Raw genomic sequence first — 25,642 nt, 5'->3', positions numbered from 1 at the left:
AGTGTGAGTAATTGCTTCTGAGTCCTCAAAATTATATAAATGAGATGTCACTGTCCTTTCTTTTGTTGTCAAAGGTCCCCGGATGTTGCCTAGAGCGTTGTATCATATCTCAATGCATCAACTGTGTTGTTCTTGCTGATTGATGGATAAATTCACCCACCAATAAACAAGTGCTGTCCATGGTCTGAACCAAAAAAATAGCTTAGATGCCTTCTTTTTCAAATAAAAGAAAGCAAGAGAACGAGGAAAAATTGATAATAGGAGTAAATTAGATAGTTGCTTAAATTTGCATGCTCTATCTGAATCATGAAATAAAAAAATTGGGTTCAGTGTCCTTTTAAATATTGAAGATACAAATTAAAAGTTTTCCTTTAATGCTTTTCCTTTCTTTCCTTTCAGTTCTAAGAAAGCAATGGTAAATGTATCAAAAAGATAGATACATATACTGGTAGTGTATAAAAATAAAAGTGGTTAAGAAAAATGTAAACATCAAAAAAAATGTTTAATCTGTAATAACGGTCTTTAATAAAGGGTTAATAGAGAAATGATACTTAGTATTAAAATAAAGGTGGTTAAGAAAAATGCAAACGTCAAAATTCTGTAAAAAGGACTTGAATAAAATTAAACAAGCTACTAAAGTGAAACAAAGTCCCACAGCACAGTGACTGTGAACTGGTGTTAACAAATAGCCACTGCTATCTAAAGGGGATCTCTATTGCAATATATGTCCTACAACGGATTTAATACCATCTCTATTCAGGCTATTGTTTGCAAATTTGCAGATTGCAATTATTAAGGGGCCCCTTGTCGTAGCATTTATTTTGAATACTGCTGCTGTTTCTGTAATTGTTTGTATTTAGCACCAAATATAAATTTATTATTGAATATAACTGGCTGTTAGTATTACGGTTTCAGATTTAACCCTTTAAGTTTAATATTAATTGTTGTATAATAGTTTAGTGCTGAATAAGACTCCTTTTTCCCATTTTTCCCCTCTTTTTTCCTCATTCTGCCTACTACGTAAACTCTTCTTATCTTTTCTACCTGTAATATACATAAAGAAGAAAATCCAAAAGGAAGACGTCAGCACCAACAATTCATCAAAGTGTAGTCTTTATTCAAAGTGACATGCAGACAGAAAGCAGCAATGTTTCGGGTCTATCTGACCCTTAGTCATGCTATAGAACACTAACATATATAGCCCCTGTTTGGTAATTTATTATTTAACCTGTTCACTCCTTGTAACATATACTTTTCACATTAAAGGGACATTAAATCCAAACAAATTATTTCATGATTCAGATAGAGAATATAATTTTTAAAACGTTTCCAATTTACTTCTATTATCATGTTATTCTTTGTTGAATTGATACCTAGGTAGGTAGCGTGCACATGCCTGAAGACCTACATGACAGGAAATAGTGCTGCCATCTAGTGTTCCAGCTAATGTTATTGCAAAACTGATGCTATATAGTGATGCAGATACGTGCACACTCTTAAGCTTACATTTCTGCTTTTCAAATAAGGATAACAAGAAAATAAAGAAAATATGATAACAGAAGTAAATCCGAAAGTTGTTTAAAATTTGATGTTCTATCTAAATCATGAAAGAAAAAAAATTGGGTTTTATGTCCCTTTAACTATTGCCATCTAGTGGAGATGTAATACAATTTTTAATTTTAAACATACTTTTTTCCTTTCACTTTTTTGTTATTTAAATTAGGCTACTGATAGATTGATAGTCAGATTATGGGAACAATAAATGTATCTATTAAAAAAAAAATTCACGGACAATTAAAAATACATATATATATGTATGTTTGAAAATTATAAAAACAAATGTAGGTCATAATCCTTATTTAATCCTATAGCATGTAGAGTTTTAAAATTGTGTGTCCACCAAACTTCTCTCCTTTTCAGTAACAATTCACTATCCCCACCCCTTATTAGTTTTGGGATGTGATCTATAATCTGGAACCTAAGCTGGCTGACTGTGGGCCCTGCCTCAATAAAATGGGCAGAGACTGGGAGGGTCCTATCCCCGCACCTAATAAAAGATTTGTGGGCACTGATTCTATCTTTAATGGGGTGTATGGTCTTGCCCACATAGCCCCGCCCACATGGGCATTTCAGTAAGTACACCATATGATCAGTGTCACCTGTGTAAAAACCATTTATCTCTCTTCTTTTTCTATCATTCACTTGTGCTACATATTTACCCTTTATCATTGAATCACATTGTGCATAGTGGAGGCAAGGATATGATCCCTTATTGGGGGTAGATAAATAATTTATTTTTTCTTCCCTCATTGTTCCCATATCTGCCTTTATCAGCATGTCCCTAAGGTTTTTCACTCTCTTATATGAGTGAATAGGGGATAATAGAATTCATTCATGTTAGAATTATATTTTCTTAGCAAATACCAGTGTTTCTTGATGATGCCAGATATTCTTTCACTAAACATAATATAATATGATATATTACACCTTGTTACTGTATTGCATTCTCCCCCCTCAGTTAGCACATCTTGTTTGCAGTTTGTTATTAAAGATTTGGGATATCCCCTTTGTTTAAACTTGGCGGCCATCTGTTCTAGTCTTATTGGTTGAAGGTTTTTATCCTTCACTTTTCTCAATGTTCTAACGAACACTTGGGGAGTTAAAAACTTGTTTAGGGTGGTAACTGTCATAATGTAAAAGTGTATTACGATCAGTGGGTTTATTATATAGGTCAGTAGTTAGTATGCAGTCTTTTTTGTATACTACTGTATCCAAATAACGTATGCTTGGTTCTGAGTGATTCAAAGTGAATCTCAGACTGTCTGTACTTCTATTTAATTCATCCACAAATTCCTGCAATGTGGTTAATGTGCCCCCCAACCACACACCAAATACGTCATCTATAAAACGAAGCCAAAGCTTGCAACTTGATTGGAGGGTCATGTTAGTATATACATATCTTTTTTCAAATTGGCTGACGAAAATATTGGCCTATGAAGGGGCCACAATAGAGCCCATGGTCGTTACTTTTTTGGAGGTAAAAAGTGTAATGGAAAGAAAGTAGTTCAGATACAGTACTATATTTAAAAGGTCCTCAATAAATTGTCATTTGGGCATAGAGAAATGTGTCTCTTGTTTTATCAATTTTATGGGGCCTATCTATCAAACTCTGAAAGGAGATTGACGGCCCGTGTTTCTGGCGAGTCTTCAGACTCGCCAGAAACACCAGTTATGAAGCAGCGGTCTAAAGACTGCTGCTCCATAACCCTGTCCACCTGCTCTGAGCAGGCGGACAGACATCAACGGAATTCAACCCGATCGAGTACAATTGGGTTGATTGACACACCCTGCTGGCGGTCCATTGGCCGCGAGTCTGCAGGGGGCAGCGTTGCACCAACAGCTCTTGTGAGCTGCTGGTGCAATGTTAAAGGCGGAGAGCGTATTGCTCTCTGTATTCAGCGAGGTCTGGCAGACCTGATCCACACTGTCGGATCAGTTTCATCAGACTTTGATAAATCGAGGCATATTACTGAGGATATGCCTGCTTCATGGGGGATTGCTGTGTCTAGACTAACTACATCAAGGGTAAATAGAATGTCATAGTCTTCACTTTGTATTTTTTTTTTTTTTAAGTTTTCAAAAGCTTTATTTGTTGCCTGAAAGAACAATACAACATAAAATACAAATAACAGAAACCAACAAGTGAGTCCCTGGGGGCTCTGCATACAATAACCAATATGAGTGGTAAGAGAGTATTCTTCATCGAGCTTACTTAATGACCTTCCTGGTGTTCCATGTCTGTATAGCTTAAATGTCTCTAAATGTAGCAGAGGGTAATTCCAGCGTACTCTCAAGGTTCTTATGTGGAACTTATTGTCTCTGTGCTTATAATAATAAACCTGGTCTCCACATAGTTATTCTCCCAAGGGCTCTCACATACATGCATTGATCTTAACAAACCCAATTGCAAAAACAAAGATTAGTAAGGTGTTATAACGCACACCAAATGGTTTAATCCTGTCCCGACTTGTGCCAGGTTTTGGCCCAAAATGGTGAGTGACACCAAAAATGGAGAGGAAAAGAAAGAAGAAAAAGAAGAGAAAGAAGGGGGGGTGGTTGAAGGGAAGAGGGCAAGTTGGAGAAAGGGGAGGTTGGGGGATGGGGTAATCCTACTATCTAGGCTATATTTCTGTTGTTCCTTGGACCCGCAATCATGCTGAGGTATTTAGTCGTCTAAGAGAGCTGAGAGCCCCATATTTCCTTCATGTATTCATGTATCTCAGCTTTATCATCTCTAAGATATCTATACCTTTCTAGTTGCAGGTGTCTGTCAACTTGGGTTTAAAAGTCATTGGGCTTTGGGACCTTTATTGATTTCCAATGCCTGGCTATCAGTGATTTTGCACTATTGAGCATTATATACAAAAGATGTTTTTTTGGTTTGTCCAAAAGTTTGGGGAGGTTATGGAAAAGTAAAAGGCTTGGTCTTTTGTCTATTGTTATCTTTAGTTTAGAGTCTACAATATCTAGAACGTCCTGCCAGTATTTATCGAGTAGGCTGCAGTTCCACCAAATATGTGAAAGTGTTCCCTGTTCCCCACATCCCCTCCAGCATTTCCCGTCCGTGTGTTTATATACTTTCTTGATTTTATCTGGAGTGAGATACCAGCGGGAGAGGAATTTATAATTAGACTCAAGGAGTCTGGCTGAGACTGAGGCCTTAGTATGGATATGGAATATTTTCCCCCATTCTGCCGTTGTGAGGGGAGCCCCCATTTATCTATTCCATTGTCTGGTAAAGTTTGGTAATGGGGCCTCCTTATGTGATGTTAACAGGCGGTAAAGTATGGAGATGAGATGGCCCGGTGTGCTTGGTGAGAGGCAAAATGTTTCCAACAATGTGGGTTGCCTAGTGAGTTGTCCCTGCTTTTTGTGTGTTTGTAGGTAGTGTTGCAGTTGTGTATGAAAGAACCAGGGGATTTTTAGTCCATTGCGTTCTATGTTATTTTTTTTTTTAAGTTTGTTGTTTTAGGAATAGTCTGTAAAACGCTGTTTGTGTCAGCTGTGTTTCGTCTAGTTGCACTTGATGCACACTTGTGAAAAGTATATCTGGGTTATGTACAAAAGGGGTCAGAGGAGAAGGGTTCGATGAAACATGAGGGTGTTCTATTAATGTCTTGTCCCACTGTGCAAAGAACTCTTTGAAGAAGGGGTACATTTCAATGAGCTTAGGCCAATTTCTAGGAGAGACCGATCCCAGAGATCCTATATTTTGTACCCTCAAAATTGTGCGTCCTATCTGTACCCATGTCTTCCCTTTTGAATTATTGCTCCACTCTATCCGGTGCTGACGATTTATAGTTTTCTTATATGTGTATAGTTTGGGAACTCCAAGACCACCTCCATCCTTTGCAAGATAAAGTGTGCCCCTCGCCACTCTAAGTTTCATGCCGCCCCATATGTTTTCCTCTGTTATACGCTGTAATTTCTGTAGAAAATGTGTCGGGAAAGGGATCGGAATGGTTTGTAGGTAGTATAAAATTCTAGGGAGGATATTAATTTTAATGATACCTATTCTTCCCAACCATGAAATTTTTTTATTTTTCCATGATGAGAGGTCACATGATATTGTGGAGAACAGAGATTTAATAGTTAGCCTCAAAGAGGGTTTCTGCAGTTGGTGTGAGATTCACCCCTAAGTACCGAAGTGAGCGAGTTTGGACCCTTAAGTTACTTTTACCGGCTAGTTGGGATAATTCCTCCTGTGAGAGGTTTATATTCAAAATTTCCGACTTGGATTGATTCAAGTGGAAATTTGACACCTTGCCATATTCTTCAAATTCGCGAAGAATCTCTGGTAGTGAGGTCAGGGGATTTGTGATAGTCAATAATACGTCATCTGCGTATAGACACAGCTTGTGTTCCTGATTGTCAATGGTAATCCCTGTTATCTTCCCATTATCTCTAATTTTTTGGGCCAGTACTTCTATTGTCAGTGCGAACAATAATTGGTGATAATGGGCACCCTTGTCTGGTGCCGTTGTTGATAGGGAAAGAGTCTGACAGGATGCCATTAGTTTTAACCTGTGCAGAAGGAGTGGAGTACAGGGAAAAGACCTTGTTTATGAAATTCTGGCCCAGATTCACCAGCTGACAATGTCGAAGGCCTTTTCTGCGTCCGTAGATATAAAGACGGTTGGTATGTTATTATTCTGTACATAATTTGCAAGGAGGGTGACTTTGATAGTATTATCCCTGGCTTCTCGTCCAGGGACAAAACCTACCTGGTCAAGGGATATCAATTTTGGCAAGAATTTATTTAATCTATTCGAGAAAATTTTGGCATACATTTTTAGATCAATGTTCAATAATGATATCGGCCTGACATTTTCTGGGTGGTTAGGCGGTTTGCCAAGCTTTGGGATAGTGGTGATATGAGCCAGTAACATAGAAGATGGGAACCCCTGAGTGTCATCTATCGTATTAAATAAAGATGCTAAGTGAGGTGATGGTATGTGCTTAAAGGTCTTGTAATATTTAGCGCTGAAGCCGTCGGGGCCCGGACTTTTGCCTGCAGGCAGTGCGTCCACAGTGTGTGCCACCTCTTCTGCTGTAATAGGTTTCTCTAACTCATCTGTCTCCTCTTGTGTTAGTGAAGGGAATGTAAGTGAGTCTAGGTATTTGTCGGTTTCTATGCTTATGTGGCTTCCGTCCCTGTCTCCTCGAATGTCCCCTGCGTTTTGTATGTTATAAAGCATGTGGTAATATGTTCGCAACACCTCCGCTATTGCCGAACTATCTGAGCATGTGTGGTTGTGCTTATTTCTAATGTTATGGATATGAGTTTTAAGCTGTTTCCTTTTGATGGCTCTGGCTAGGAGTTTGCCTGGTTTATCTCCATATTCAAAGTATTTTTGTTGCAGTCTCAGTGCTGTTTTTTGGTGGTCGATTAGGTGTTGGTTTTGTAATTCTATTCGTGCCTTTTGGAGTTCGTTTTTAATTAAGGGGTCTGTGGGCGTTTTTTTGTGTTTCACTTCTAAGTCATGTATTTTGGATGATGTGGCAGAGTACTTAATCCTCTTTTGCTTTGACAGCAGGGCCTTCTGTTTGATGAGTTCTCCCCTGAGGACACACTTGTGTGCTTCCCATATTATATGTGAGGGTGAATTCCTTGTATTATTATGTTGGAAATATTCCTTAAGTGTATTTTCGATCTGGGTTTTGGTAATTTGGCCACTTAGCAAAAAGTCATAGAGTTTCCAGATGAAGGGATAATTAGGGATAGTGGGCCACCTCAACTTGCACAGAACCGGAGCATGGTCAGACCATGTCATAGGCAAAATTTGTGCTTTTGTAACCAGTACTAGTGTAGATTGGTCTGTAAAAATGTAGTCTATTCTTGTGAAAAGGTCTTGTGGATGTGAGAAGAAAGTGTAATCTCGTTGTATTGGGTGTAGTATTCTCCATGTGTCATGGACCGCTAGTTCCTCTAATCTGGCATTACACTGTTTTTTATTTTTTTAGATGGATGCTGTTGCTCTAGATGTGTCTAGCTGTGGATCCAGTGGAAAGTTAAAGTCTCCACTGATAATCAGTGCACCTTTTTTTAGTTCCAAGATTTTGTTAGTAAGGGAGGTCATAAACTTATTTTGATGTTGATTTGGGAAATATGTGTTGACCAGAGTGACCATTTTGTTATGCAGCCTGCCTACCATTATTAGGTACCTTCCCTCCGTGTCTCTATCTATGTGTAGTGGGGAGAAGGGGGTAGTGTGGTCAATTAGTATACCCACCCCATTTTTTTTAGTGGAGCCTGAAGCAAAGTAAGAGGTTGGGAATTTAGGGTTGTGCCAAGTAGGCTCTCCGCCCTTCTTAAAATGGGTTTCTTGGACGAATAGTATATTACAATGAAGTCTGTTGGCATCTCTAATTAGATGCAATCTTTTTCCGGAATGTTAAGCCCTTTGGTGTTTAGGGTCATGATCGTCAGGTCATGTACGTTGTGTGAAGGCATTTTGTCGTAGAGGTGGGGGGGTTAGAGGAGGAGGGGCGCTGTATGGAGAGATTCAGCTGTAAATACAGAAGAAGGTATGTGAGAAAACAGGAGTATTCCCCAAGAGTCCCTGTCCTCAGGTATGTATGCAAGCCTAGCGGGTCTGATGTACTTTAACAGAGGTCACTAGTATAGCTGAAGTAGGTGTTGGCAGGGGAGGGGGAGCTTTGGATAGCTCAGGGAAATGGGAGAGAGGAAAGGAGCAGAAGGAGAGGAGAAAAGAAGGGTAGATAATCAAAGAAAAAGCAACCTATCACGGTTGTATCAGTATTTAGTAGGTTAAGTAGAGCAAAAGAATATGGGATCAGTATCCCCACACCCGAAAACGTTAGTATTTTTCAATGTAAGGTAATAGGATCATATATTCATATACATTTGATGTTAAATATGAAAAGAAAAATAAAATGTACATAGTAAAGTGTATAAAACTTAGCAGCAAATTATGCAGTCCATTTGTCTATATTAAAGGCTACATATTTGCAAGACATGGAATGACATCACTTAGCAGTGTAACTATGGAGCTAATGGGGTCTTCTGAAATATGACATTTACAAAATGTTAATTATTACACATTCTAATTTAATGACTAAAGGTGGTCATCCATATATATCCATATGGCGCCTCAATGGTGATTACCGTATTTTTCGCTCCATAAGACGCACCTGACCATAAGACGCACCTAGTTTTTAGAGGAGGAAAACAAGAAAAAAAATAGAGAGAGAGAGAGAGAGAGACAGAAGATGGAGAGAGACAGAAGAGAGAGAGAGACAGAAGAGAGAGAGAGACAGAAGAGAGAGAGAGAGAGAGAGACAGAAGAGACAGAGAGAGACAGACGAGAGAGAGAGAGAGACAGAAGAGAGAGAGAGAGAGAGACAGAAGAGAGAGAGAGAGAGACAGAAGAGAGAGAGAGAGACAGAAGAGAGAGACACAGAAGAGAGAGACACAGAAGAGAGAGAGACAGAAGAGAGAGAGAGACAGGAGAGAGAGACAGAAGAGAGAGAGAGAGAGAGAGAGAGAGAAGAGAGAGACAGAAGAGAGAGACAGAAGAGAGAGACAGAAGAGAGAGAAACAGAAGAGAGAGAGACAGAAGAGAGAGGCAGAAGAGGGGGAGAGAGAGAATGGAGAGAGAGAGATGTAGGAAGAGAGACAGAGGGGAGAGAGAGAAAGACACAGAGGGGAGAGAAAGACACAGAGGGGAGAGAGAGACACACAGAGGGGAGCGAGAGACACACAGAGGGGAGAGAGAGAGACACAGGGGAGAGAGAGAGACACACACACAGAGGGGAGAGAGAGAAACAGAGGGGAGAGAGAGAAACAGAGGGGAGGGAGAGACACAGAGGGGAGAGAAAGACACAGAGGGGAGAGAGAGAGAGAGACAGAGGGGAGAGAGAGAGACAGAGGGGGGAGAGAGAGAGACAGAGGGCTGAGAGAGAGAGACAGAGGGGGGAGAGAGAGAGACAGAGGGGGGGAGAGAGAGACAGAGGGGGGAGAGAGAGACAGAGGGGGGGGAGAGAGACAGAGGGGGGGAGAGAGAGACAGAGGGGGGGAGAGAGAGACAGAGGGGGGGAGAGAGAGACAGAGGGGGGAGAGAGAGAGACAGAGGGGGGAGAGAGCAACAGCGGTGGAGTAAAAAGAGTGACAGGGGGAGGACAGAGAGAAAGGGGGAGGACATAGACAGAGGAGGGAGAGAGGAAGAGAGAGACCACTGAAAGAGGGGAGAGACCACTGAAAGAGGGGAGAGAGAACAATGAAAGTGTAGGAGAGAAACACCACTGAATACACACACACATATACATTAAAATTATGCTTTTACAAATCTGATTACAGAAGATTAGGGAATCCAACTTGGGAAAATTAAAAGAAAAATACTGTGCCTGTGGTACTCCTTTAAATCGCACTGCTCTTTTAATATCATATTCCAACTGTCCCAAGAAGCAGCAGTAACAGGCAGCCTTCCTTTATCTATCTCTAGCTGACAGACACTATAGAAGCTGATACTTACAGGGCTCTCCTCTGCTCTCCGGTAGTAAACTGACATTTGTCCCACCCCTCCCCCACCTGTCAACTCACGCTAACGGCAGCAGCTTTTCTGTGTCTGGTGTAATTTACAGCATGGCTGATAGCAGGGAGAACGGAGATAAAGTGATTCTGGATTCCCAAACATTTTCCTCTGTGTTTTTCTTTCTTGTCACAGCCCTGTCAGCACTGTTCTAAGGCACAAAAAGATCTTTAAGCAGAATAACATGGTGGAAAATGATTGGGAATTCGGAACCACAATGCAAAAAAAGTGTCTAAAAGTAAAAATGTTAACTCCCAAGAAAATCAAATAGTATCCAGGCATTCTTTACTAACCTCAGTCACTGCTCTGCTGCTCTTAGGTGCTGTCCCGACCCTCAGCTCACCACCCAAACACAAGTGCAGGCGCTGTGAGGATTTCCTGCCACCTGATTCACCCGCTCTAAACTTCAAGCACCAATAGCACTCATCCCCTGGCCAGTGCACTGTTGAATCATGGGGGGCTGAAATGCGTGCTTTGCTCCAATTTAAGGGGAAAAAGTGCCCCCACCACTGCTGCATAGCATAGCAGCTTTGTTAGTGCGGCTCTGGAGCCCGGCCCCTCCTGCCCTGGCTGTGTTACTGTTCACTAGCATTGCGCTCTCTACATTCAGAATCAATGTGCACTGCAATGCTCTCAGCAAAATTACCGTATACTCCAAAACACTGTGTGGCCTGCATTCGCTCCATAAGACGCACAGACATTTCTCCTTACTTTTGAGGGGGGAAAAAGTGCATCTTATGGAGCGAAAAATACGGTATATTGGTTTAGGGATGTGCGGTTAAGAACAGATACATTTTTCTTATTTGTATACTAAACATATAAATTCAAACAGTTAACCGAAGTGAGCGAGTTTGGACCCTTAAGTTACTTTTACCGGCTAATTGGGATAATTCCTCCTGTGAGAGGTTTATATTCAAAATTTCCGACTTGGATTGATTCAAGTGGAAATTTGACACCTTGCCATATTCTTCAAATTCGTGAAGAATCTCTGGTAGTGAGGTCAGGGGATTTGTGATAGTCAATAATACGTCATCTGCATATAGACACAGCTTGTGTTCCTGATTGTCAATGGTAATCCCTGTTATCTTCCCATTATCTCTAATTTTTTGGGCCAGTACTTCTATTGTCAGTGCGAACAATAATGGTGATAATGGGCACCCTTGTCTGGTGCCGTTGTTGATAGGGAAAGAGTCTGACAGGATGCCATTAGTTTTAACCTGTGCAGAAGGAGCGGAGTACAGGGAAAAGACGTTGTTTATGAAATTCTGGCCCAGATTCACCAGCTGACAATGTCGAAGGCCTTTTCTGCGTCCATAGATATAAAGACGGTTGGTATGTTATTATTCTGTACATAATTTGCAAGGAGGGTGACTTTGATAGTATTATCCCTGGCTTCTCATCCAGGGACAAAACCTACCTGGTCAAGGGATATCAATTTTGGCAGGAATTTATTTAATCTATTCGAGAGAATTTTGGCATAAATTTTTAGATCAATGTTCAATAATGATATCGGCCTGAAATTTTCTGGGCAGTTAGGCGGTTTGCCAGGCTTCGGGATAGTGGTGATATGAGCCAGTAACATAGAAGATGGGAACCCCTGAGTGTCATCTATCGTATTAAATAAAGATGCTAAGTGTGGTGATGGTATGTGCTTAAAGGTCTTGTAATATTTAGCGCTGAAGCCGTCGGGGCCCGGACTTTTGCCTGCAGGCAGTGCGTCTACAGTGTGTGCCACCTCTTCTGCTGTAATAGGTTTCTCTAACTCATCTGTCTCCTCTCATGTTAGTGAAGGGAATGTAAGTGAGTCTAGGTATTTGTCGGTTTCTATGCTTATGTGGCTTCCGTCCCTGTCTCCTCGAATGTCCCCTGCGTTTTGTATGTTATAAAGCGTGTGGTAATATGTTCGCAATACCTCCACTATTACCGAACTATCTGAGCATGTGTGGTTGTGCTTATTTCTAATGTTATGGATATGAGTTTTAAGCTGTTTCCTTTTGATGGCTCTGGCTAGGAGTTTGCCTGGTTTATCTCCATATTCAAAGTATTTTTGTTGCAGTCTCAGTGCTGTTTTTGGTGGTCGATTAGGTGTTGGTTTTGTAATTCTATTTGTGCCTTTTGGAGTTCATTTTTAATTAAGGGGTCTGTGGGCGTTTTTTTGTGTTTCACTTCTAAGTCATGTATTTTGGATGATGTGGCAGAGTACTTAATCCTCTTTTGCTTTGACAGCAGGGCCTTCTGTTTGATGAGTTCTCCCCTGAGGACACACTTGTGTGCTTCCCATATTATATGTGAGGGTGAATCCAATCCCTTGTATTATTATGTTGGAAATATTCCTTAAGTGTATTTTCGATCTGGGTTTTGGTAATTTGGCCACTTAGCAAAAAGTCATCGAGTTTCCAGATGAAGGGATAATTAGGGATAGTGGGCCACCTCAACTTGCACAGAACCGGAGCATGGTCAGACCATGTCATAGGCAAAATTTGTGCTTTTGTAACCAGTACTAGTGTAGATTGGTCTGTAAAAATGTAGTCTATTCTTGTGAAAAGGTCATGTGGATGTGAGAAGAAAGTGTAATCTCGTTGTATTGGGTGTAGTATTCTCCATGTGTCATGGACCGCTAGTTCCTCTAATCTGGCATTACACTGTTTTATATTTTTTTTTAGATGGATGCTGTTGCTCTAGATGTGTCTAGCTGTGGATCCAGTGGAAAGTTAAAGTCTCCATTGATAATCAGTGCACCTTTTTTTAGTTCCAGGATTTTGTTAGTAAGGGAGGTCATAAACTTATTTTGATGTTGATTTGGGAAATATGTGTTGACCAGAGTGACCATTTTGTTATGCAGCCTGCCTACCATTATTAGGTACCTTCCCTCCGTGTCTCTTTCTATGTGTAGTGGGGAGAAGGGGGTAGTGCGGTCAATTAGTACACCCACCCCATTTTTTTTAGTGGAGCCTGAAGCAAAGTAAGAGGTTGGGAATTTAGGGTTGTGCCAAGTAGGCTCTCCGCCCTTCTTAAAATGGGTTTCTTGGATGAATAGTATATTACAATGAAGTCTGTTGGCATCTCTAATTAGATGCAATCTTTTTTCCGGAATGTTAAGCCCTTTGGTGTTTAGGGTCATGATCGTCAGGTCATGTACGTTGTGTGAATGCATTTTGTCGTAGAGGTTTTAGAGGAGGAGGGGCGCTGTATGGAGAGATTCAGCTGTAAATACAGAAGAAGGTATGTGAGAAAACAGGAGTATTCCCCAAGAGTCCCTGTCCTCAGGTATGTATGCAAGCCTAGCGGGTCTGATGTACTTTAACAGAGGTCACTAGTATAGCTGAAGTAGGTGTTGACAGGGGAGGGGGAGCTTTGGATAGCTCAGGGAAATGGGAGAGAGGAAAGGAGCAGAAGGAGAGGAGAAAAGAAGGGTAGATAATCAAAGAAAAAGCAACCTATCACGGTTGTATCAGTATTTAGTAGGTTAAGTAGAGCAAAAGAATATGGGATCAGTATCCCCACACCCGAAAACGTTAGTATTTTTCAATGTAAGGTAATAGGATCATATATTCATATACATTGGATGTTAAATATGAAAAGAAAAATAAAATGTACATAGTAAAGTGTATAAAACGTAGCAGCAAATTATGCAGTCCATTTGTCTATATTAAAGGCTACATATTTGCAAGACATGGAATGACATCACTTAGCAGTGTAACTATGGAGCTAATGGGGTCTTCTGAAATATGACATTTACAAAATGTTAATTATTACACATTCTAATTTAATGACTAAAGGTGGTCATCCATATATATCCATATGGCGCCTCAATGGTGATTATATTGGTTTAGGGATGTGCGGTTAAGAACAGATACATTTTTCTTATTTGTATACTAAACATATAAATTCAAACAGTTAAACATAACAGATATATAAAATAAAACACAATAAACCATACCCAGCAAAGTTCTCTTAAGGGGTTGTTGTGGAAAGAATGCGAGGTACAGAAGACCTTCCAAGTTATGATAGTCTTTCCACAGTTCTGTCAGTCTATTTGTTTTGATCCTGTGAGGCGCTTATTCCTCCATCTGGCATCAGTATGTTAATGTCCAATGCTTTGCAGAAATTCGGTAGATCAGATGGTGTCCTGTAAATGGCATGTGTTCCATTTCTCGTAGCAATTATGCTCACTGGGAATCCCCATTTATACTGTATTCTGTTTGATTGAAGTTCACTTGTGATGAACCTGAGTTCTCTTCGTTTTTGTAAAGTGATTTGACTCAGGTCTGAGAAGATTTGTATGGGCATGCCTGCATGCATCACCTCTTTGAGGGCTCTCGTTTTTGGGAGATGGCGTCTTTGTCTTTGTAGTTTAAAAATTTAACTATAATGTCTCTTGGGGGTGCCTTGGGGGGAGGCTTTGGTCGCAGGGCCCTGTGTGCCCTTTCTAGTGGTACATCTGCTGAGCTTTGCGTGCCCTTTATCGTTCTGAATAACGCCTGCAGGTAACCCTCTAGGGCAGTGTTCCCTACTGTCTCAGGGGCACCCCTGATTCGCATGTTATTCCTTCTTCCTCTGTTGTCTAAGTCTTCGACTTTGGACAGCAGGAATTGTATGTTCTCTTCTTGGTCTTGCATTTGTTGGGAGTTAGAAGTGACCTGCAGCTGTAAGGCTTCATGTTTGTTCTCCAAAGTTTGGACCTGTTGGCTGACCTGTTGGAGATCTTTCTTTAAATCGCCAAACAGAGATCTCATTTCTGTTAAGACGGCGTTTATGTCTGCCTTTGAGGAGATAACATTGAGATCTTCTCGAGTCAGAGGCTCTGTGTGTAGGGAGTCAGACGTGAAATCTTCATTTATTGTTGATGGTATAGCTGTTGTTATGTCTGTACTTGTTGTCTCTGTCCGTGAAGTAGATGGCCTGAGAAAGCTGTCTAGGCCCGTGCTCTTTGGGCCTTTATCTATTTTGTTGCGTTTTCTGGCCGACATCATGCAGCTTTGGGCTAATGGCGTGCACTATTTAAAATCCCCCAGAACCAAGGCACTTCTGTGCTGTATTTAACCAAATATTTGTCTTTTCCCCCAAGTATAGCCCACCCCTTGCTTGTGTAGCTGTTTGTTTATTGGCGTCATTGTATTCTCCTGCTCATTGCTGGGGTGCTAAGTAAAATGTTTTTACAGTGCTGCCGTTGAAGTGAGTAAAGTTCTTTATGTTTATGCAAGCGGCTGTTCGTAGTTAATATATATTGAGCTATGGCCTCCCAAACTATATGGTTATTTACTAATCAGCACTCTCTGCTATGTGTTTGTGCACTTATCCCATGTGCGTTTGACCCCAGTTGCTGTCGTACCTTCACTTGTCAGGTATTTGGGGGCATTATGTGGTCTCTCCTGCCGATGCTCATATTTTTCTTTTCTCGTGTGAGCTGAGCCAACAATGGGTATTTGCCGTTTGTGCGTTTATGCCGTAACTCAGTCTGAGGGCCGCCCGCTCCCTGCTCTCTCAGTAAGCGCCTAGGTCTCACCCGATCACCGCGACACCTGATTGCCGCGTGTGGTGTACGGCTCAGTGCTTTATGGTGTGCCTCCTCTGATCTAGCGCTCCTCTCTAAGCCTCCGGTATCCGATCTGGATGTGATGTATCTGGGGTGAGGCTTCAGCTCTGGTTAGGCCGCAAATGCTCCGGAACTTCATATGGGAATTGCTGCGTTTTGCAGTGTGAGATAAGCTGCTGCTAGCTGTTCAAACATGTTTTCTGCCCTATTTAATCTTTAAATATGCTGCCTATTACCAGATTATTAAATTCATTTCCGGTGTGGGGCTTAAAGGGACAGTCTACACCAGAATTTTTATTGTTTTAAAAGATAGATAATCCCTTTATTATCCATTTCCCAGTTTTGCATAACCAACACAGTTATAATAATATACTTTTAACCTCTGTGATTATCTTGTATCTAAGCCTCTGCAAACTGCCCCTTTTTTCAGTTCTTTTGACAGACTTGCAGTCTAGCCAATCAGTGCCTGCTCCCAGATTACTTCACGTGCACGAGCACAGTGTTATCTATATGAAATATGTGAACTAACACCCTCTAGTGGTGAAAAACTGTTAAAATGCAATCTGAAAGAGGTGGGCTTCAAGGTCTATGAAATTAGCATATGAACCTCCTAGGTTAAGCTTTCAACTAAGAATACCAAGAGAACAAAGCAAAATTGGAGCTAAAAGTAAATTGGAAAATTGTTTAAAATTACATGCTCTATCTGAATCATGAAAGTTTATTTTGGCCTAGACTGTCCCTTTAAGAGCCGAGGTTCAAGCAGCCATCTTCCTGCGTCGCCAGGCTCCGCCCCCCTTCACTTTGTATTTTACCTAATTATTCAAGAAAATTACCAGTGCCAGTTTCAGATTTAACCCTTTAAGTGTAATATTAATTGTTGTATAATAGTTTAGTGCTGGATAAGACTGTCTTTTTCTCCTCTTTTCCCTCATTCTGCCTACTACTTAAACTCTTCTTATCTTTTCTACCAGTAATTTAAATATATATATATATATTATGTATTTTAAGTAAGTGTGTTGTTTAAGTAAAAGTGCTTTTATTTTTTTATGTGCTTTTATTTTTTAGGAACAACATTTGTTTATCGGATATTAATATCCAATGAAGACATTAGCCATAAGCTATTTGTTTTTCTGATTGTGTGTTTTTAAAATACTGCACTAAAATATGTTTCTAATAGATGGCATCATTTTCAACATATGTTTTTTCAGTCACTGGAATTGTGCAACTTTAAAGTCAGTTCACACTTTAGTAAATATGTTTAGTTAAAATATCAAGTTTGTACTTTACCAAAGTTGATGATTATTAATGTGCGGACCAGTGTAGCAATAATAAAATAAAAAAAAAAAACATTGGTGAATACATTACTTGAACCACTTGTCAATACTTGGAATAGTTCTATACACAGGGGCCTATATAGCTGCTATATAGTTCTGCAGACACGTGCACACTCTTGATCTTACACTTCTGCTTTTCAAATAAGGATAACAAGAAAACAAAGAAAATATGATAATAGAAGTAAATTAGAAAGTTGTTTAACATTTGATGTTCTATCTAAATCATGAAAGAAAAGAAATTGGGTTTTATGTCCCTTTAACTATCGCCATCTAGTAGAGATGTAATATCATTTTTTTTCCTTTCACTTTTTTGTTATTTAAATTAGGCTACTGATGAGAATGATAGTCAGATTATGGGAACAAATAAATGTATCTATTAAAAACAAATTTCACGGATAATTAAAAATACATATATATGTATGTTTGAAAATTATAAAAACAAATGTAGGTCATAATCCTTATTTAATCCTATAGCATGTAGAGTTTTAAAATGTTGTGTTTAGTTAAAATATCAAGTTTGTACTTTACCAAAGTTGATGATTATTAATGTGTGGACCAGTGTAGCAATAAAAAAAACAACACATTGGTGATTACATTACTTGAACCACTTGTCAATACTTGGAATAGTTCTATACACAGGGGCCTCTTTCAATGCTTTACATACTTTACAGTAGTGGGTTGCAAAACTAGTATTTCCTACTGGCTTGAATTTAGACCTCCAGTTGAAATATTGTTGGTATCTTTTATCATCCTTATCTAACTCCAGAAGATAAGAAGCCAGTTCCTTAGGGCTGTGAAAATCATCTACATGTATAAATGAATCTGGGGGTAGAAAACGCTCATAGTTAGCACGAGGAGGTCCCATTACCACTGGCACAGTTCCTGAATTGAATACATTATACCATAGTTTTTCAGTAATATAGTCTTTATGGATACTGTTCTCAAAAGCCAGATAGAACTTGTACGTAGAAAGAATCATTCTTTGTTTATTCCTAGGAAGCAACATCTTGCCATGACCATAAATATCTATTTCAATGTATTTTTTAAGCTCCAAATAGTATTTGGTCCTCCGGTAGTTTGGATTCCAGTTACTAACAACCCAAGCTACAAGTTTTTTCTTTAAAGGAATTGTAAAATTTTCATGTGAGTCATGCTTCTCCAGCCATCCATAAGGAGTGAAGATATCAGAGTCTGCCTGGTAAGTCATGGTGAGATTGATGAGGTTATCCATTAATGAGAGATTGGAACTGCGAGATGGAGACTCTAAATTGAACCAAATCCAATATTGTTTTGAGGGTCTTTTCATTTTGGGCAATTGTTCTCTAGAGCTACATACATCTCTGTGATACAGAATAACAGCATCAGCTTCTGTGTATAAAGTGCGGTCAACTGTGTAGAAACAACCAGATGTGTCAAAGGGATAAGGGCACTGGTTGAGTGCGATCTGCAACCGATAGGGCAATGTCCAAAGGAGAATAATAAGAGGCTTAACTTGTATCAAAGATGACTCAAGTTTTGAAGAAGTTATTGTTGTTTCATTGTCTACTTTATATGTTTCTTTTTTGTGTTTGTCAGTATAATAAAATAGAGAGAACAAAATAAATGAAAATATCAGTTGCAGGATTGTAAAGATTAAGATATTTTTGAAAAAAATCAAATTCATGGCTTTCACAGTTTATGGAACTGTCTGAAATAAAGAAACATCACACTTAGTTACAGCACCATAATGTTACTAAAGGTTTCAGAAATGTTTTCACTGCATCTTTACCATATAATCTGAAAGCTTAGATGTCTTCTTTTGTGGCTGTTGGATAAGAGAAGAAAAATATACTTTTAAAATATTAATAACACAGTTGTCTTAAAACTATAAAACAGTATATAAGTATGACAATATATTGTAAACAACTTCAAGTAGGCATGTATAGATTTTAGTGATGTCGCGAATAGTTTGCCGGCGAATAGTTCCCGGCGAACATAGCATGTTTACTTTCACCGTGGCGGGCGAACATATACGATGTTCGATCCGCCCCCTATTCGTCATCATTGAGTAAACTTTGACCCTGTACCTCACAGTCAGAAGACACATTACAGCCAATCAGCAGCAGACCCTCCCTCCCAGACCCTCCCACCTCCTGGACAGCATCCATTTTAGATTAATTTGTAAGCTGCATTCTTAGTGAGAGGAGGGACAGTGTAGCTGCTGCTGATTTAATAGGGACATCGATAGCTAGGCTAGTGTATTCAGTGTCCACTACAGTCCTGAAGGACTCATCTGATCTCTGCTGTAAGGACAGCACCCCAAAAAGCCCTTTTTAGGGCTAGAACATCAGTCTGCTTTTTTTTTTTTTCCTGTGTAATCTAATTACAGTTGCCTGCCTGCCAGCATGTGTGTCAGGCTCACAGCGTATACTGTGCCCACTTGCCCAGTGCCACCACTCATATCTCGTGTAACAGTAGTGTACATTTAAAAAACAAAACAAAACTTTTTTGACTGTGAAATAATAGCAGACAGCTGCCAGTACCCAAGATGGCCGCCAATAAGGCATATGGGGAGGGTTAGAGAGCTGTTTTGGGGGGGGATCAGGGAGTTTGGGGGCTAAGGGGGGATGCTACACCACAGCATATGTAAATATGCTATAATTTTTTTTTTTACAAATTTTAAAAACCTTTTATTTTAGTACTGGCAGACTTTCTGCCAGTACTTAAGATGACGGGGACAATTGTGGGGTGGGGGAGGGAAGGTAGCTGTTTGGGAGGGATCAGGGGGTCTGATGTGTCAGGTGGGAGGCTGATCTCTACAATAAAGCTAAAATTAACCCTGCAAGCTCCCTACAAACTACCTAATTAACCCCTTCACTGCTAGCCATAATACACGTGTGGTGCGCAGTGGCATTTAGCAGCCTTCTAATTACCAAAAAGCAACGCCAAAGCCATATAAGTCTGCTATTTCTGAACAAAGGGGATCCCAGAGAAGCATTTACAACCATTTATGCCATAATTGCATAAGTTGTTTGTAAATAATTTCTGTGAGAAACCTTAAGTTTGTGAAAAAGTGAACAATTTTTTTTTATTTGATCACATTTGGCGGTGAAATGGTGGCATGAAATATACCAAAATGGGCCTAGATCAATACTTTGGGTTGTCTACTACACTACACTTAAGCTAAAATTAACTCTACAAGCTCCCTACATGCTCCCTAATTAACCCCTTCACTGCTGGGCATAAAACATGTGTGGTGCGCAGTGGCATTTAGCAGCCTTCTAATTACCAAAAAGCAACGCCAAAGCCATATAAGTCTGCTATTTCTGAACAAAGGGGATCTATGCAGACTCTGCATAAACTATGTAATTTTCCATGGGAGTTTTGCAATGGATCCCCCTTCGGCATGCCACAGTCCAGGTGTTAGTCCCCTTGAAACAACTTTTCCATCACTATTGTGGCAAGAAAGAGTCCCTGTGGGTTTTAAAATTTGCCTGCTAATTGAAGTCTATGGTGGTTCGCCCGGTTCGCCCATTCGCAAACAGTTGTGGAAGTTCGCGTTCGCCGTTCGCGAACCCACATTTTTAGGTTTGCGACATCACTAATAGATTTATAATTATAATTTACTGCCTCTGCAATTGATTCCTGTAGTTACTGTTTATCCCATTTGTCTACTTTTTAAAGGGACATAAAACTCATGCGTCAGATAGAACAAACATTTTTAAACAAATTTCAAATGTATTTCTATTATCAAATTTTCTTCACTTTCTTGTTATCCTTTGTTAAAAAGCAGGAAGGTAAGTTCCGGAGCATGCACGTGTCTGCAGCACTATATAGCAGCAGTTTTGCAACAATGTTATACATTAGCAAGAGTACTAGATGGCAGCAGTTTTATAACAATGTTATACATTAGCAAGAGCACTAGATGGCAGCAGTTTTGTAACAATGTTATATATTAGCAAGAGCACTAAATGGCAGCAGTGTTGTAACAATGTTATACATTAGCAAGAGCATTAGAGGGCAGCACTATTTCCTGTCATGTAGTGCTGCAGACATGTGCATGATGCCTTAAACTTATATTCAATAAAGAACATTGAACAAAAAGGATACTAAAAAAGCACTCATGAGAACTCTGCAACAAATTTATACTAGAGAACTGAAGATCACATAAGTTAAAAATATATCTTTATTAGAACGTATTTAAAAAAAATGGGTATAATTAAAAATAAATTGTCAGCAGATACTTATTTCAGTTAAACAACTGATTTGTGATGGTTTGCTTCTGGTGGTCTGGTTAATAGGTTCCCAATAATGGACACTATTAATATCTGGATTTCTAATGGTATTGTTATAGATATTGCTACAACTACAATATTGGTATAATGATTTTAATGACCAGTTTATCAACTTAGTATATCATATGAAGACCCAATCTATATTTGCACAGTAAGTATTCGTGCTTATTAAGTTCCCCAACATATAAATTATAATAGCACCACTGATGCAAATTGTTCTTCTAATGACAATTGTTGAAAAACATACATATAGGTTTATATTATAGCTTTTTACAACTATAAATATCGGACTCCCCACTTGTGCAATATAAGGCTACGATGTAGCTCGTTACATTGAGACCCACTAAGTTATTATGTTGATATTATGTGTATCAACACCATTAGTGTGATATCCTGTTTGTCAATTTTAACACATCATTTGAGGATCCTTTTAATACACATTGGGTCTTGGTGCTTATTGAATTCTAAAATTATTCTAGATCTGTATCATCACCAGTTCACAGAGTTGTAAATAATAATAGCACCACTAATACGGATTGGACTTGTAATATTGTTTGTTGAAAGACTTGCATGCAATTTTATTTTAAGCTGTAAATGTCAATACACAACCGTCTTCTCAATTCTGTTATATAAGCGCTACCATGTAGTTCACTACAATATGATACACTCAGTTATTATAACACTATTATGCGTAGCTATTAAAAGGGATCAGTGAGTATTGTTAATATTCAGTAATGTAGATAAATATCCACTACGATTATATATATACCACCAGAGATTTGTGATTATACGTTCTTGAGACTATTATAGTATTCTACATATCTCAAAAAAAAACTTCAAGATACTGGTTAGCTGTTCACAGTGTTCATTATAAACTGACAGCTGAGCGAATAGAGATATTGACCTCTAGTTATCAACGCATCTACTTTACCTGCCTTCGCCGGCCCAATACGCCCACCTAAGCTCGCCTACCATCGCCGCCGCGGACCTGAAAAATCTCGCCAAAGTTATCAATAAATCTGTTAAAAAGCCATGCACCAAGTACGGGGCGATGAGCAGCGGACTGTGATACTTATCACTCATCCGATCTCGCTGCTCTTCGGCTTTTTGACAGCTTTATTGACAAGCTGTCACTAAGCACCCACACTAAACTACACTGTTCTACCCCCTATACCGGCGCCCCCGGAGCCCCCCGCAACTAAATAAAGTTATTAACCCCTAAACCGCCACTCCTAGACCCTGCCGCAACTATAATAAATGTATTAACCCCTAAACCGCCGCTCCCGGAGCCCACCGCCACCTACATTATACCTAGTAACCCCTATCCTGCCCCCCCTATACTGCCGCCACCTATAATAAAGTTATTAACCCCTATCCTGCGGATCCCGGACCTCGCCGCAACTAAATAAATAGTTTAACCCCTAAACCGCAGCTCCCAGACCCCGCCGCAACCTATATTAAACTTATTAACACCTAATCTGCCCCCCCTACATCGTTGCCACCTATAATAAATTTATTAACCCCTATCCTGCCCCCCCTATACCGCCACAACCTATAATAAATGTATTAACCCCTATCCTGCCCCCCCTACACCGCCGCTACTATAATAAAATTATTAACCCTTAAACCTAAGTTTAACACTAACCCTAACACCCCCCTAACTTAAATATTAATTAAATAAATCTAAATAATATTTCTCTTATTAACTAAATTAATCCTATTTAAAACTAAATACTTACCTATCACTATCATTAAATTAATGAAATAAATTAGCTACAAATAACTACAATTAAATTCAATTAAATAAACTAACTAAAGTACAAAAAAATAAAAAAAGCTAAGTTACAAAAAATAAAAAAATAATTTTCAAACATTTAAAAAATATTACAACAATTTTAAGCTACTTACACCTAGTCTAAGCACCCTAATAAAATAACAAAGCCCCCCAAAATAAAAAAATGCCCTACCCTATTCTACATTAAAAAGTTACCAGCTCTATTACCTTACCAACCCTTAAAAGGGCCTTTTGCAGGGCATGCCCCAAAGAATTCAGCTCTTTTGCCTGTAAAATAAAAATACAACCCCCACAACATTAAAACCCACCACCCACATACCCCTACTCTAACCCAAACCCCCCTTAAATAAACCTAACACTACCCCCCTGAAGATCATCCTACCTTTAGCCGTCTTCAGCCAGCCGACCACCGATGGAACCGAAGAGGAGATCCGGAGCGGCAGAAGTCATCATCCAAGGGGCTCTGAAGAAGTCTTGCATCCGATTGAAGTCTTCATCCAAGCGGCGTCTTCAATCTTCATCCATCCGGAGCGGAGTGGAGAGGAGCCATCTTCAGACGAGCCAACGCGGAGCCATCCTCTTCTTTCCGACGACTAACGACGAATGACGGTACCTTTAAGTAACGTCATTCAAGATGGCGTCCCTTCAATTCCGATTGGCCGATAGGATTCTATCAGCCAATCGGAATTAAGGTAGGAAAAATCTGATTTGCTGATTGAATCAGCCAATTAGATTGAAGTTCAACCCGATTGGCTGATCCAATCAGCCAATCAGATTGAGCTCACATTCTATTGGCTGTTCCGATCAGCCAATAGAATGCAAGCTCAATCTGATTGGCTGATTGGATCAGCCTATCGGATTGAACTTCAATCTGATTGGCTGATTAAATCAGTCAATCAGATTTTTCCTACTTTAATTCTGATTGGCTGATTGAATCCTATCAGCCAATCGGAATTGAAGGGACGCCATCTTGGATGGCGTCACTTAAAGGTACCGTCATTCGTCGTTAGTCGTCGGGAAGAAGAGGATGGCTCCGCGTCGGCTCGTCTGAAGATGGCTCCGCTCTGGATGGATGAAGATTGAAGAAGCCGCTTGGATGAAGTCTTCAATCGGATGGAAGACTTCTTCAGCGCCGCTTGGATGAAGACTTCAATCGGATGAAAGACTTCTTCAGCGCCCCTTGGATGATGACTTCTGCCACTCTGTATCTTCTCTTCGGTTCCATCAGTGGTTTGCTGGCTGAAGACGGCTAAAGGTAGGATGATCTTCAAGGGGGTAGTGTTAGGTTTATTTAAGGGGGATTTGGGTTAGAGTATGGGGTATGTGGGTGGTGGGTTTTAATGTTGGGGGGGTTGTATTTTTATTTTACAGTCAAAAGTGCTGAATTCTTTGGGGCATGCCCCGCAAAAGGCCCTTTTAAGGGCTGGTAAGGTAATAGAGCTGGTAACTTTTTAATGTAGAATAGGGTAGGGCATTTTTTTATTTTGGGGGGCTTTTTTATTTTATTAGGGGGCTTAGATTAGGTGTAAGTAGCTTAAAATTGTTGTAATATTTTTGAAATGTTTGTAAATTATTTTTTTTATTTTTTGTAACTTAGCTTTTTTATTTTTTGTACTTTAGTTAGTTTATTTAATTGAATTTAATTGTAGTTATTTGTAGCTAATATTTTTAATTAATTTAATGATAGTGTAGTGTTAGGTTTAATTGTAACTTAGGTTAGGATTTATTTTACAGGTAATTTTGTATTTCTTTTAGCTAGGTAGTTATTAAATAGTTAATAACTATTTAATAACTATTCTAACTAGCTAAAATAAATACAAAGTTACCTGTAAAATAAATATAAATCCTACAATAGCTACAATGTAATTATTAATTACATAGTAGCTATCTTAGGGTTTATTTTACAGGTAAGTATTTAGTTTTAAATAGGAATAATTTATTTAAGTATAGTGTAGTGTTAGGTGTAATTGTAACTTAGGTTAGTTTTTATTTTACAGGTAAATTTCTCTTTATTTTAACTAGATAGCTATTAAATAGTTAATAACTATTTAATAGCTATTGTACCTAGTTAAAATAAATTGAAATTTGCCTGTAAAATAAAAATAAATCCTTAGATAGCTACAATATAATTATTATTTATATTGTAGCTATATTAGGGTTTATTTTAAAGGTAAGTATTTAGTTTTAAATAGGATTATTTAGTTAATAAGAGAAATATTATTTAGATTTATTTAATTAATATTTAAGTTAGGGGGGTTTAGGGTTAGTGTTTAGGTTTAGTGACTTAGGTTTAGGGGTTAATAATTTTATTATAGTGACGGCGGTGTAGGGGGGACAGGATAGGGGTTAATACATTTATTATAGGTGGTGACGGTGTAGGGGGGGCAGGATAGGGTTTAATAAATTTATTATAGGTGGCGACGGTGTAGGGGGGGTAGATTAGGGGTTAATAAGTTTAATATAGGTTGCAGCGGGGTCCGGGAGCGTTGGTTTAGGGGTTAAACTATTTATTTTGGTGTGGTGAGGTCCGGGATCCGCAGGATAGGTGTTAATAACTTTATTATAGGTGGTGGCGGTATAGGGGGGGCAGG

The 25,642-nt window shown here is 39.3% G+C and overlaps 2 protein-coding genes across 4 annotated transcripts in view; both read right to left on the bottom strand.

Moving 5' to 3' along the window:
* The window catches only part of LOC128665908 (3-galactosyl-N-acetylglucosaminide 4-alpha-L-fucosyltransferase FUT3-like), a 580,229-nt gene that overhangs the window by 483,516 nt on the left and 71,071 nt on the right, over positions 1 to 25,642 (bottom strand). The gene's annotated exons all lie outside the window — the stretch shown is intronic.
* The window catches only part of LOC128665907 (3-galactosyl-N-acetylglucosaminide 4-alpha-L-fucosyltransferase FUT3-like), a 95,659-nt gene continuing 71,113 nt past the window's right edge, over positions 1,097 to 25,642 (bottom strand). For both annotated transcript variants that reach the window (XM_053720157.1, XM_053720156.1), the window contains 2 exons: positions 18,751 to 18,786; positions 1,097 to 18,669 (listed from right to left, as the gene is read on the bottom strand). In XM_053720157.1, coding sequence (XP_053576132.1) covers positions 17,578 to 18,645 — 1,068 coding nt within the window. In that variant the 5' untranslated portion in view covers positions 18,646 to 18,669; positions 18,751 to 18,786 and the 3' untranslated portion in view covers positions 1,097 to 17,577. The remainder of the gene's footprint in view (positions 18,670 to 18,750; positions 18,787 to 25,642) is intronic.

This window comes from Bombina bombina, chromosome 7, assembly GCF_027579735.1.
Source record: "Bombina bombina isolate aBomBom1 chromosome 7, aBomBom1.pri, whole genome shotgun sequence".
Taxonomy (NCBI): Eukaryota; Metazoa; Chordata; class Amphibia; order Anura; family Bombinatoridae; genus Bombina; species Bombina bombina.
This window is presented reverse-complemented; position numbering and strand designations above follow the sequence as displayed.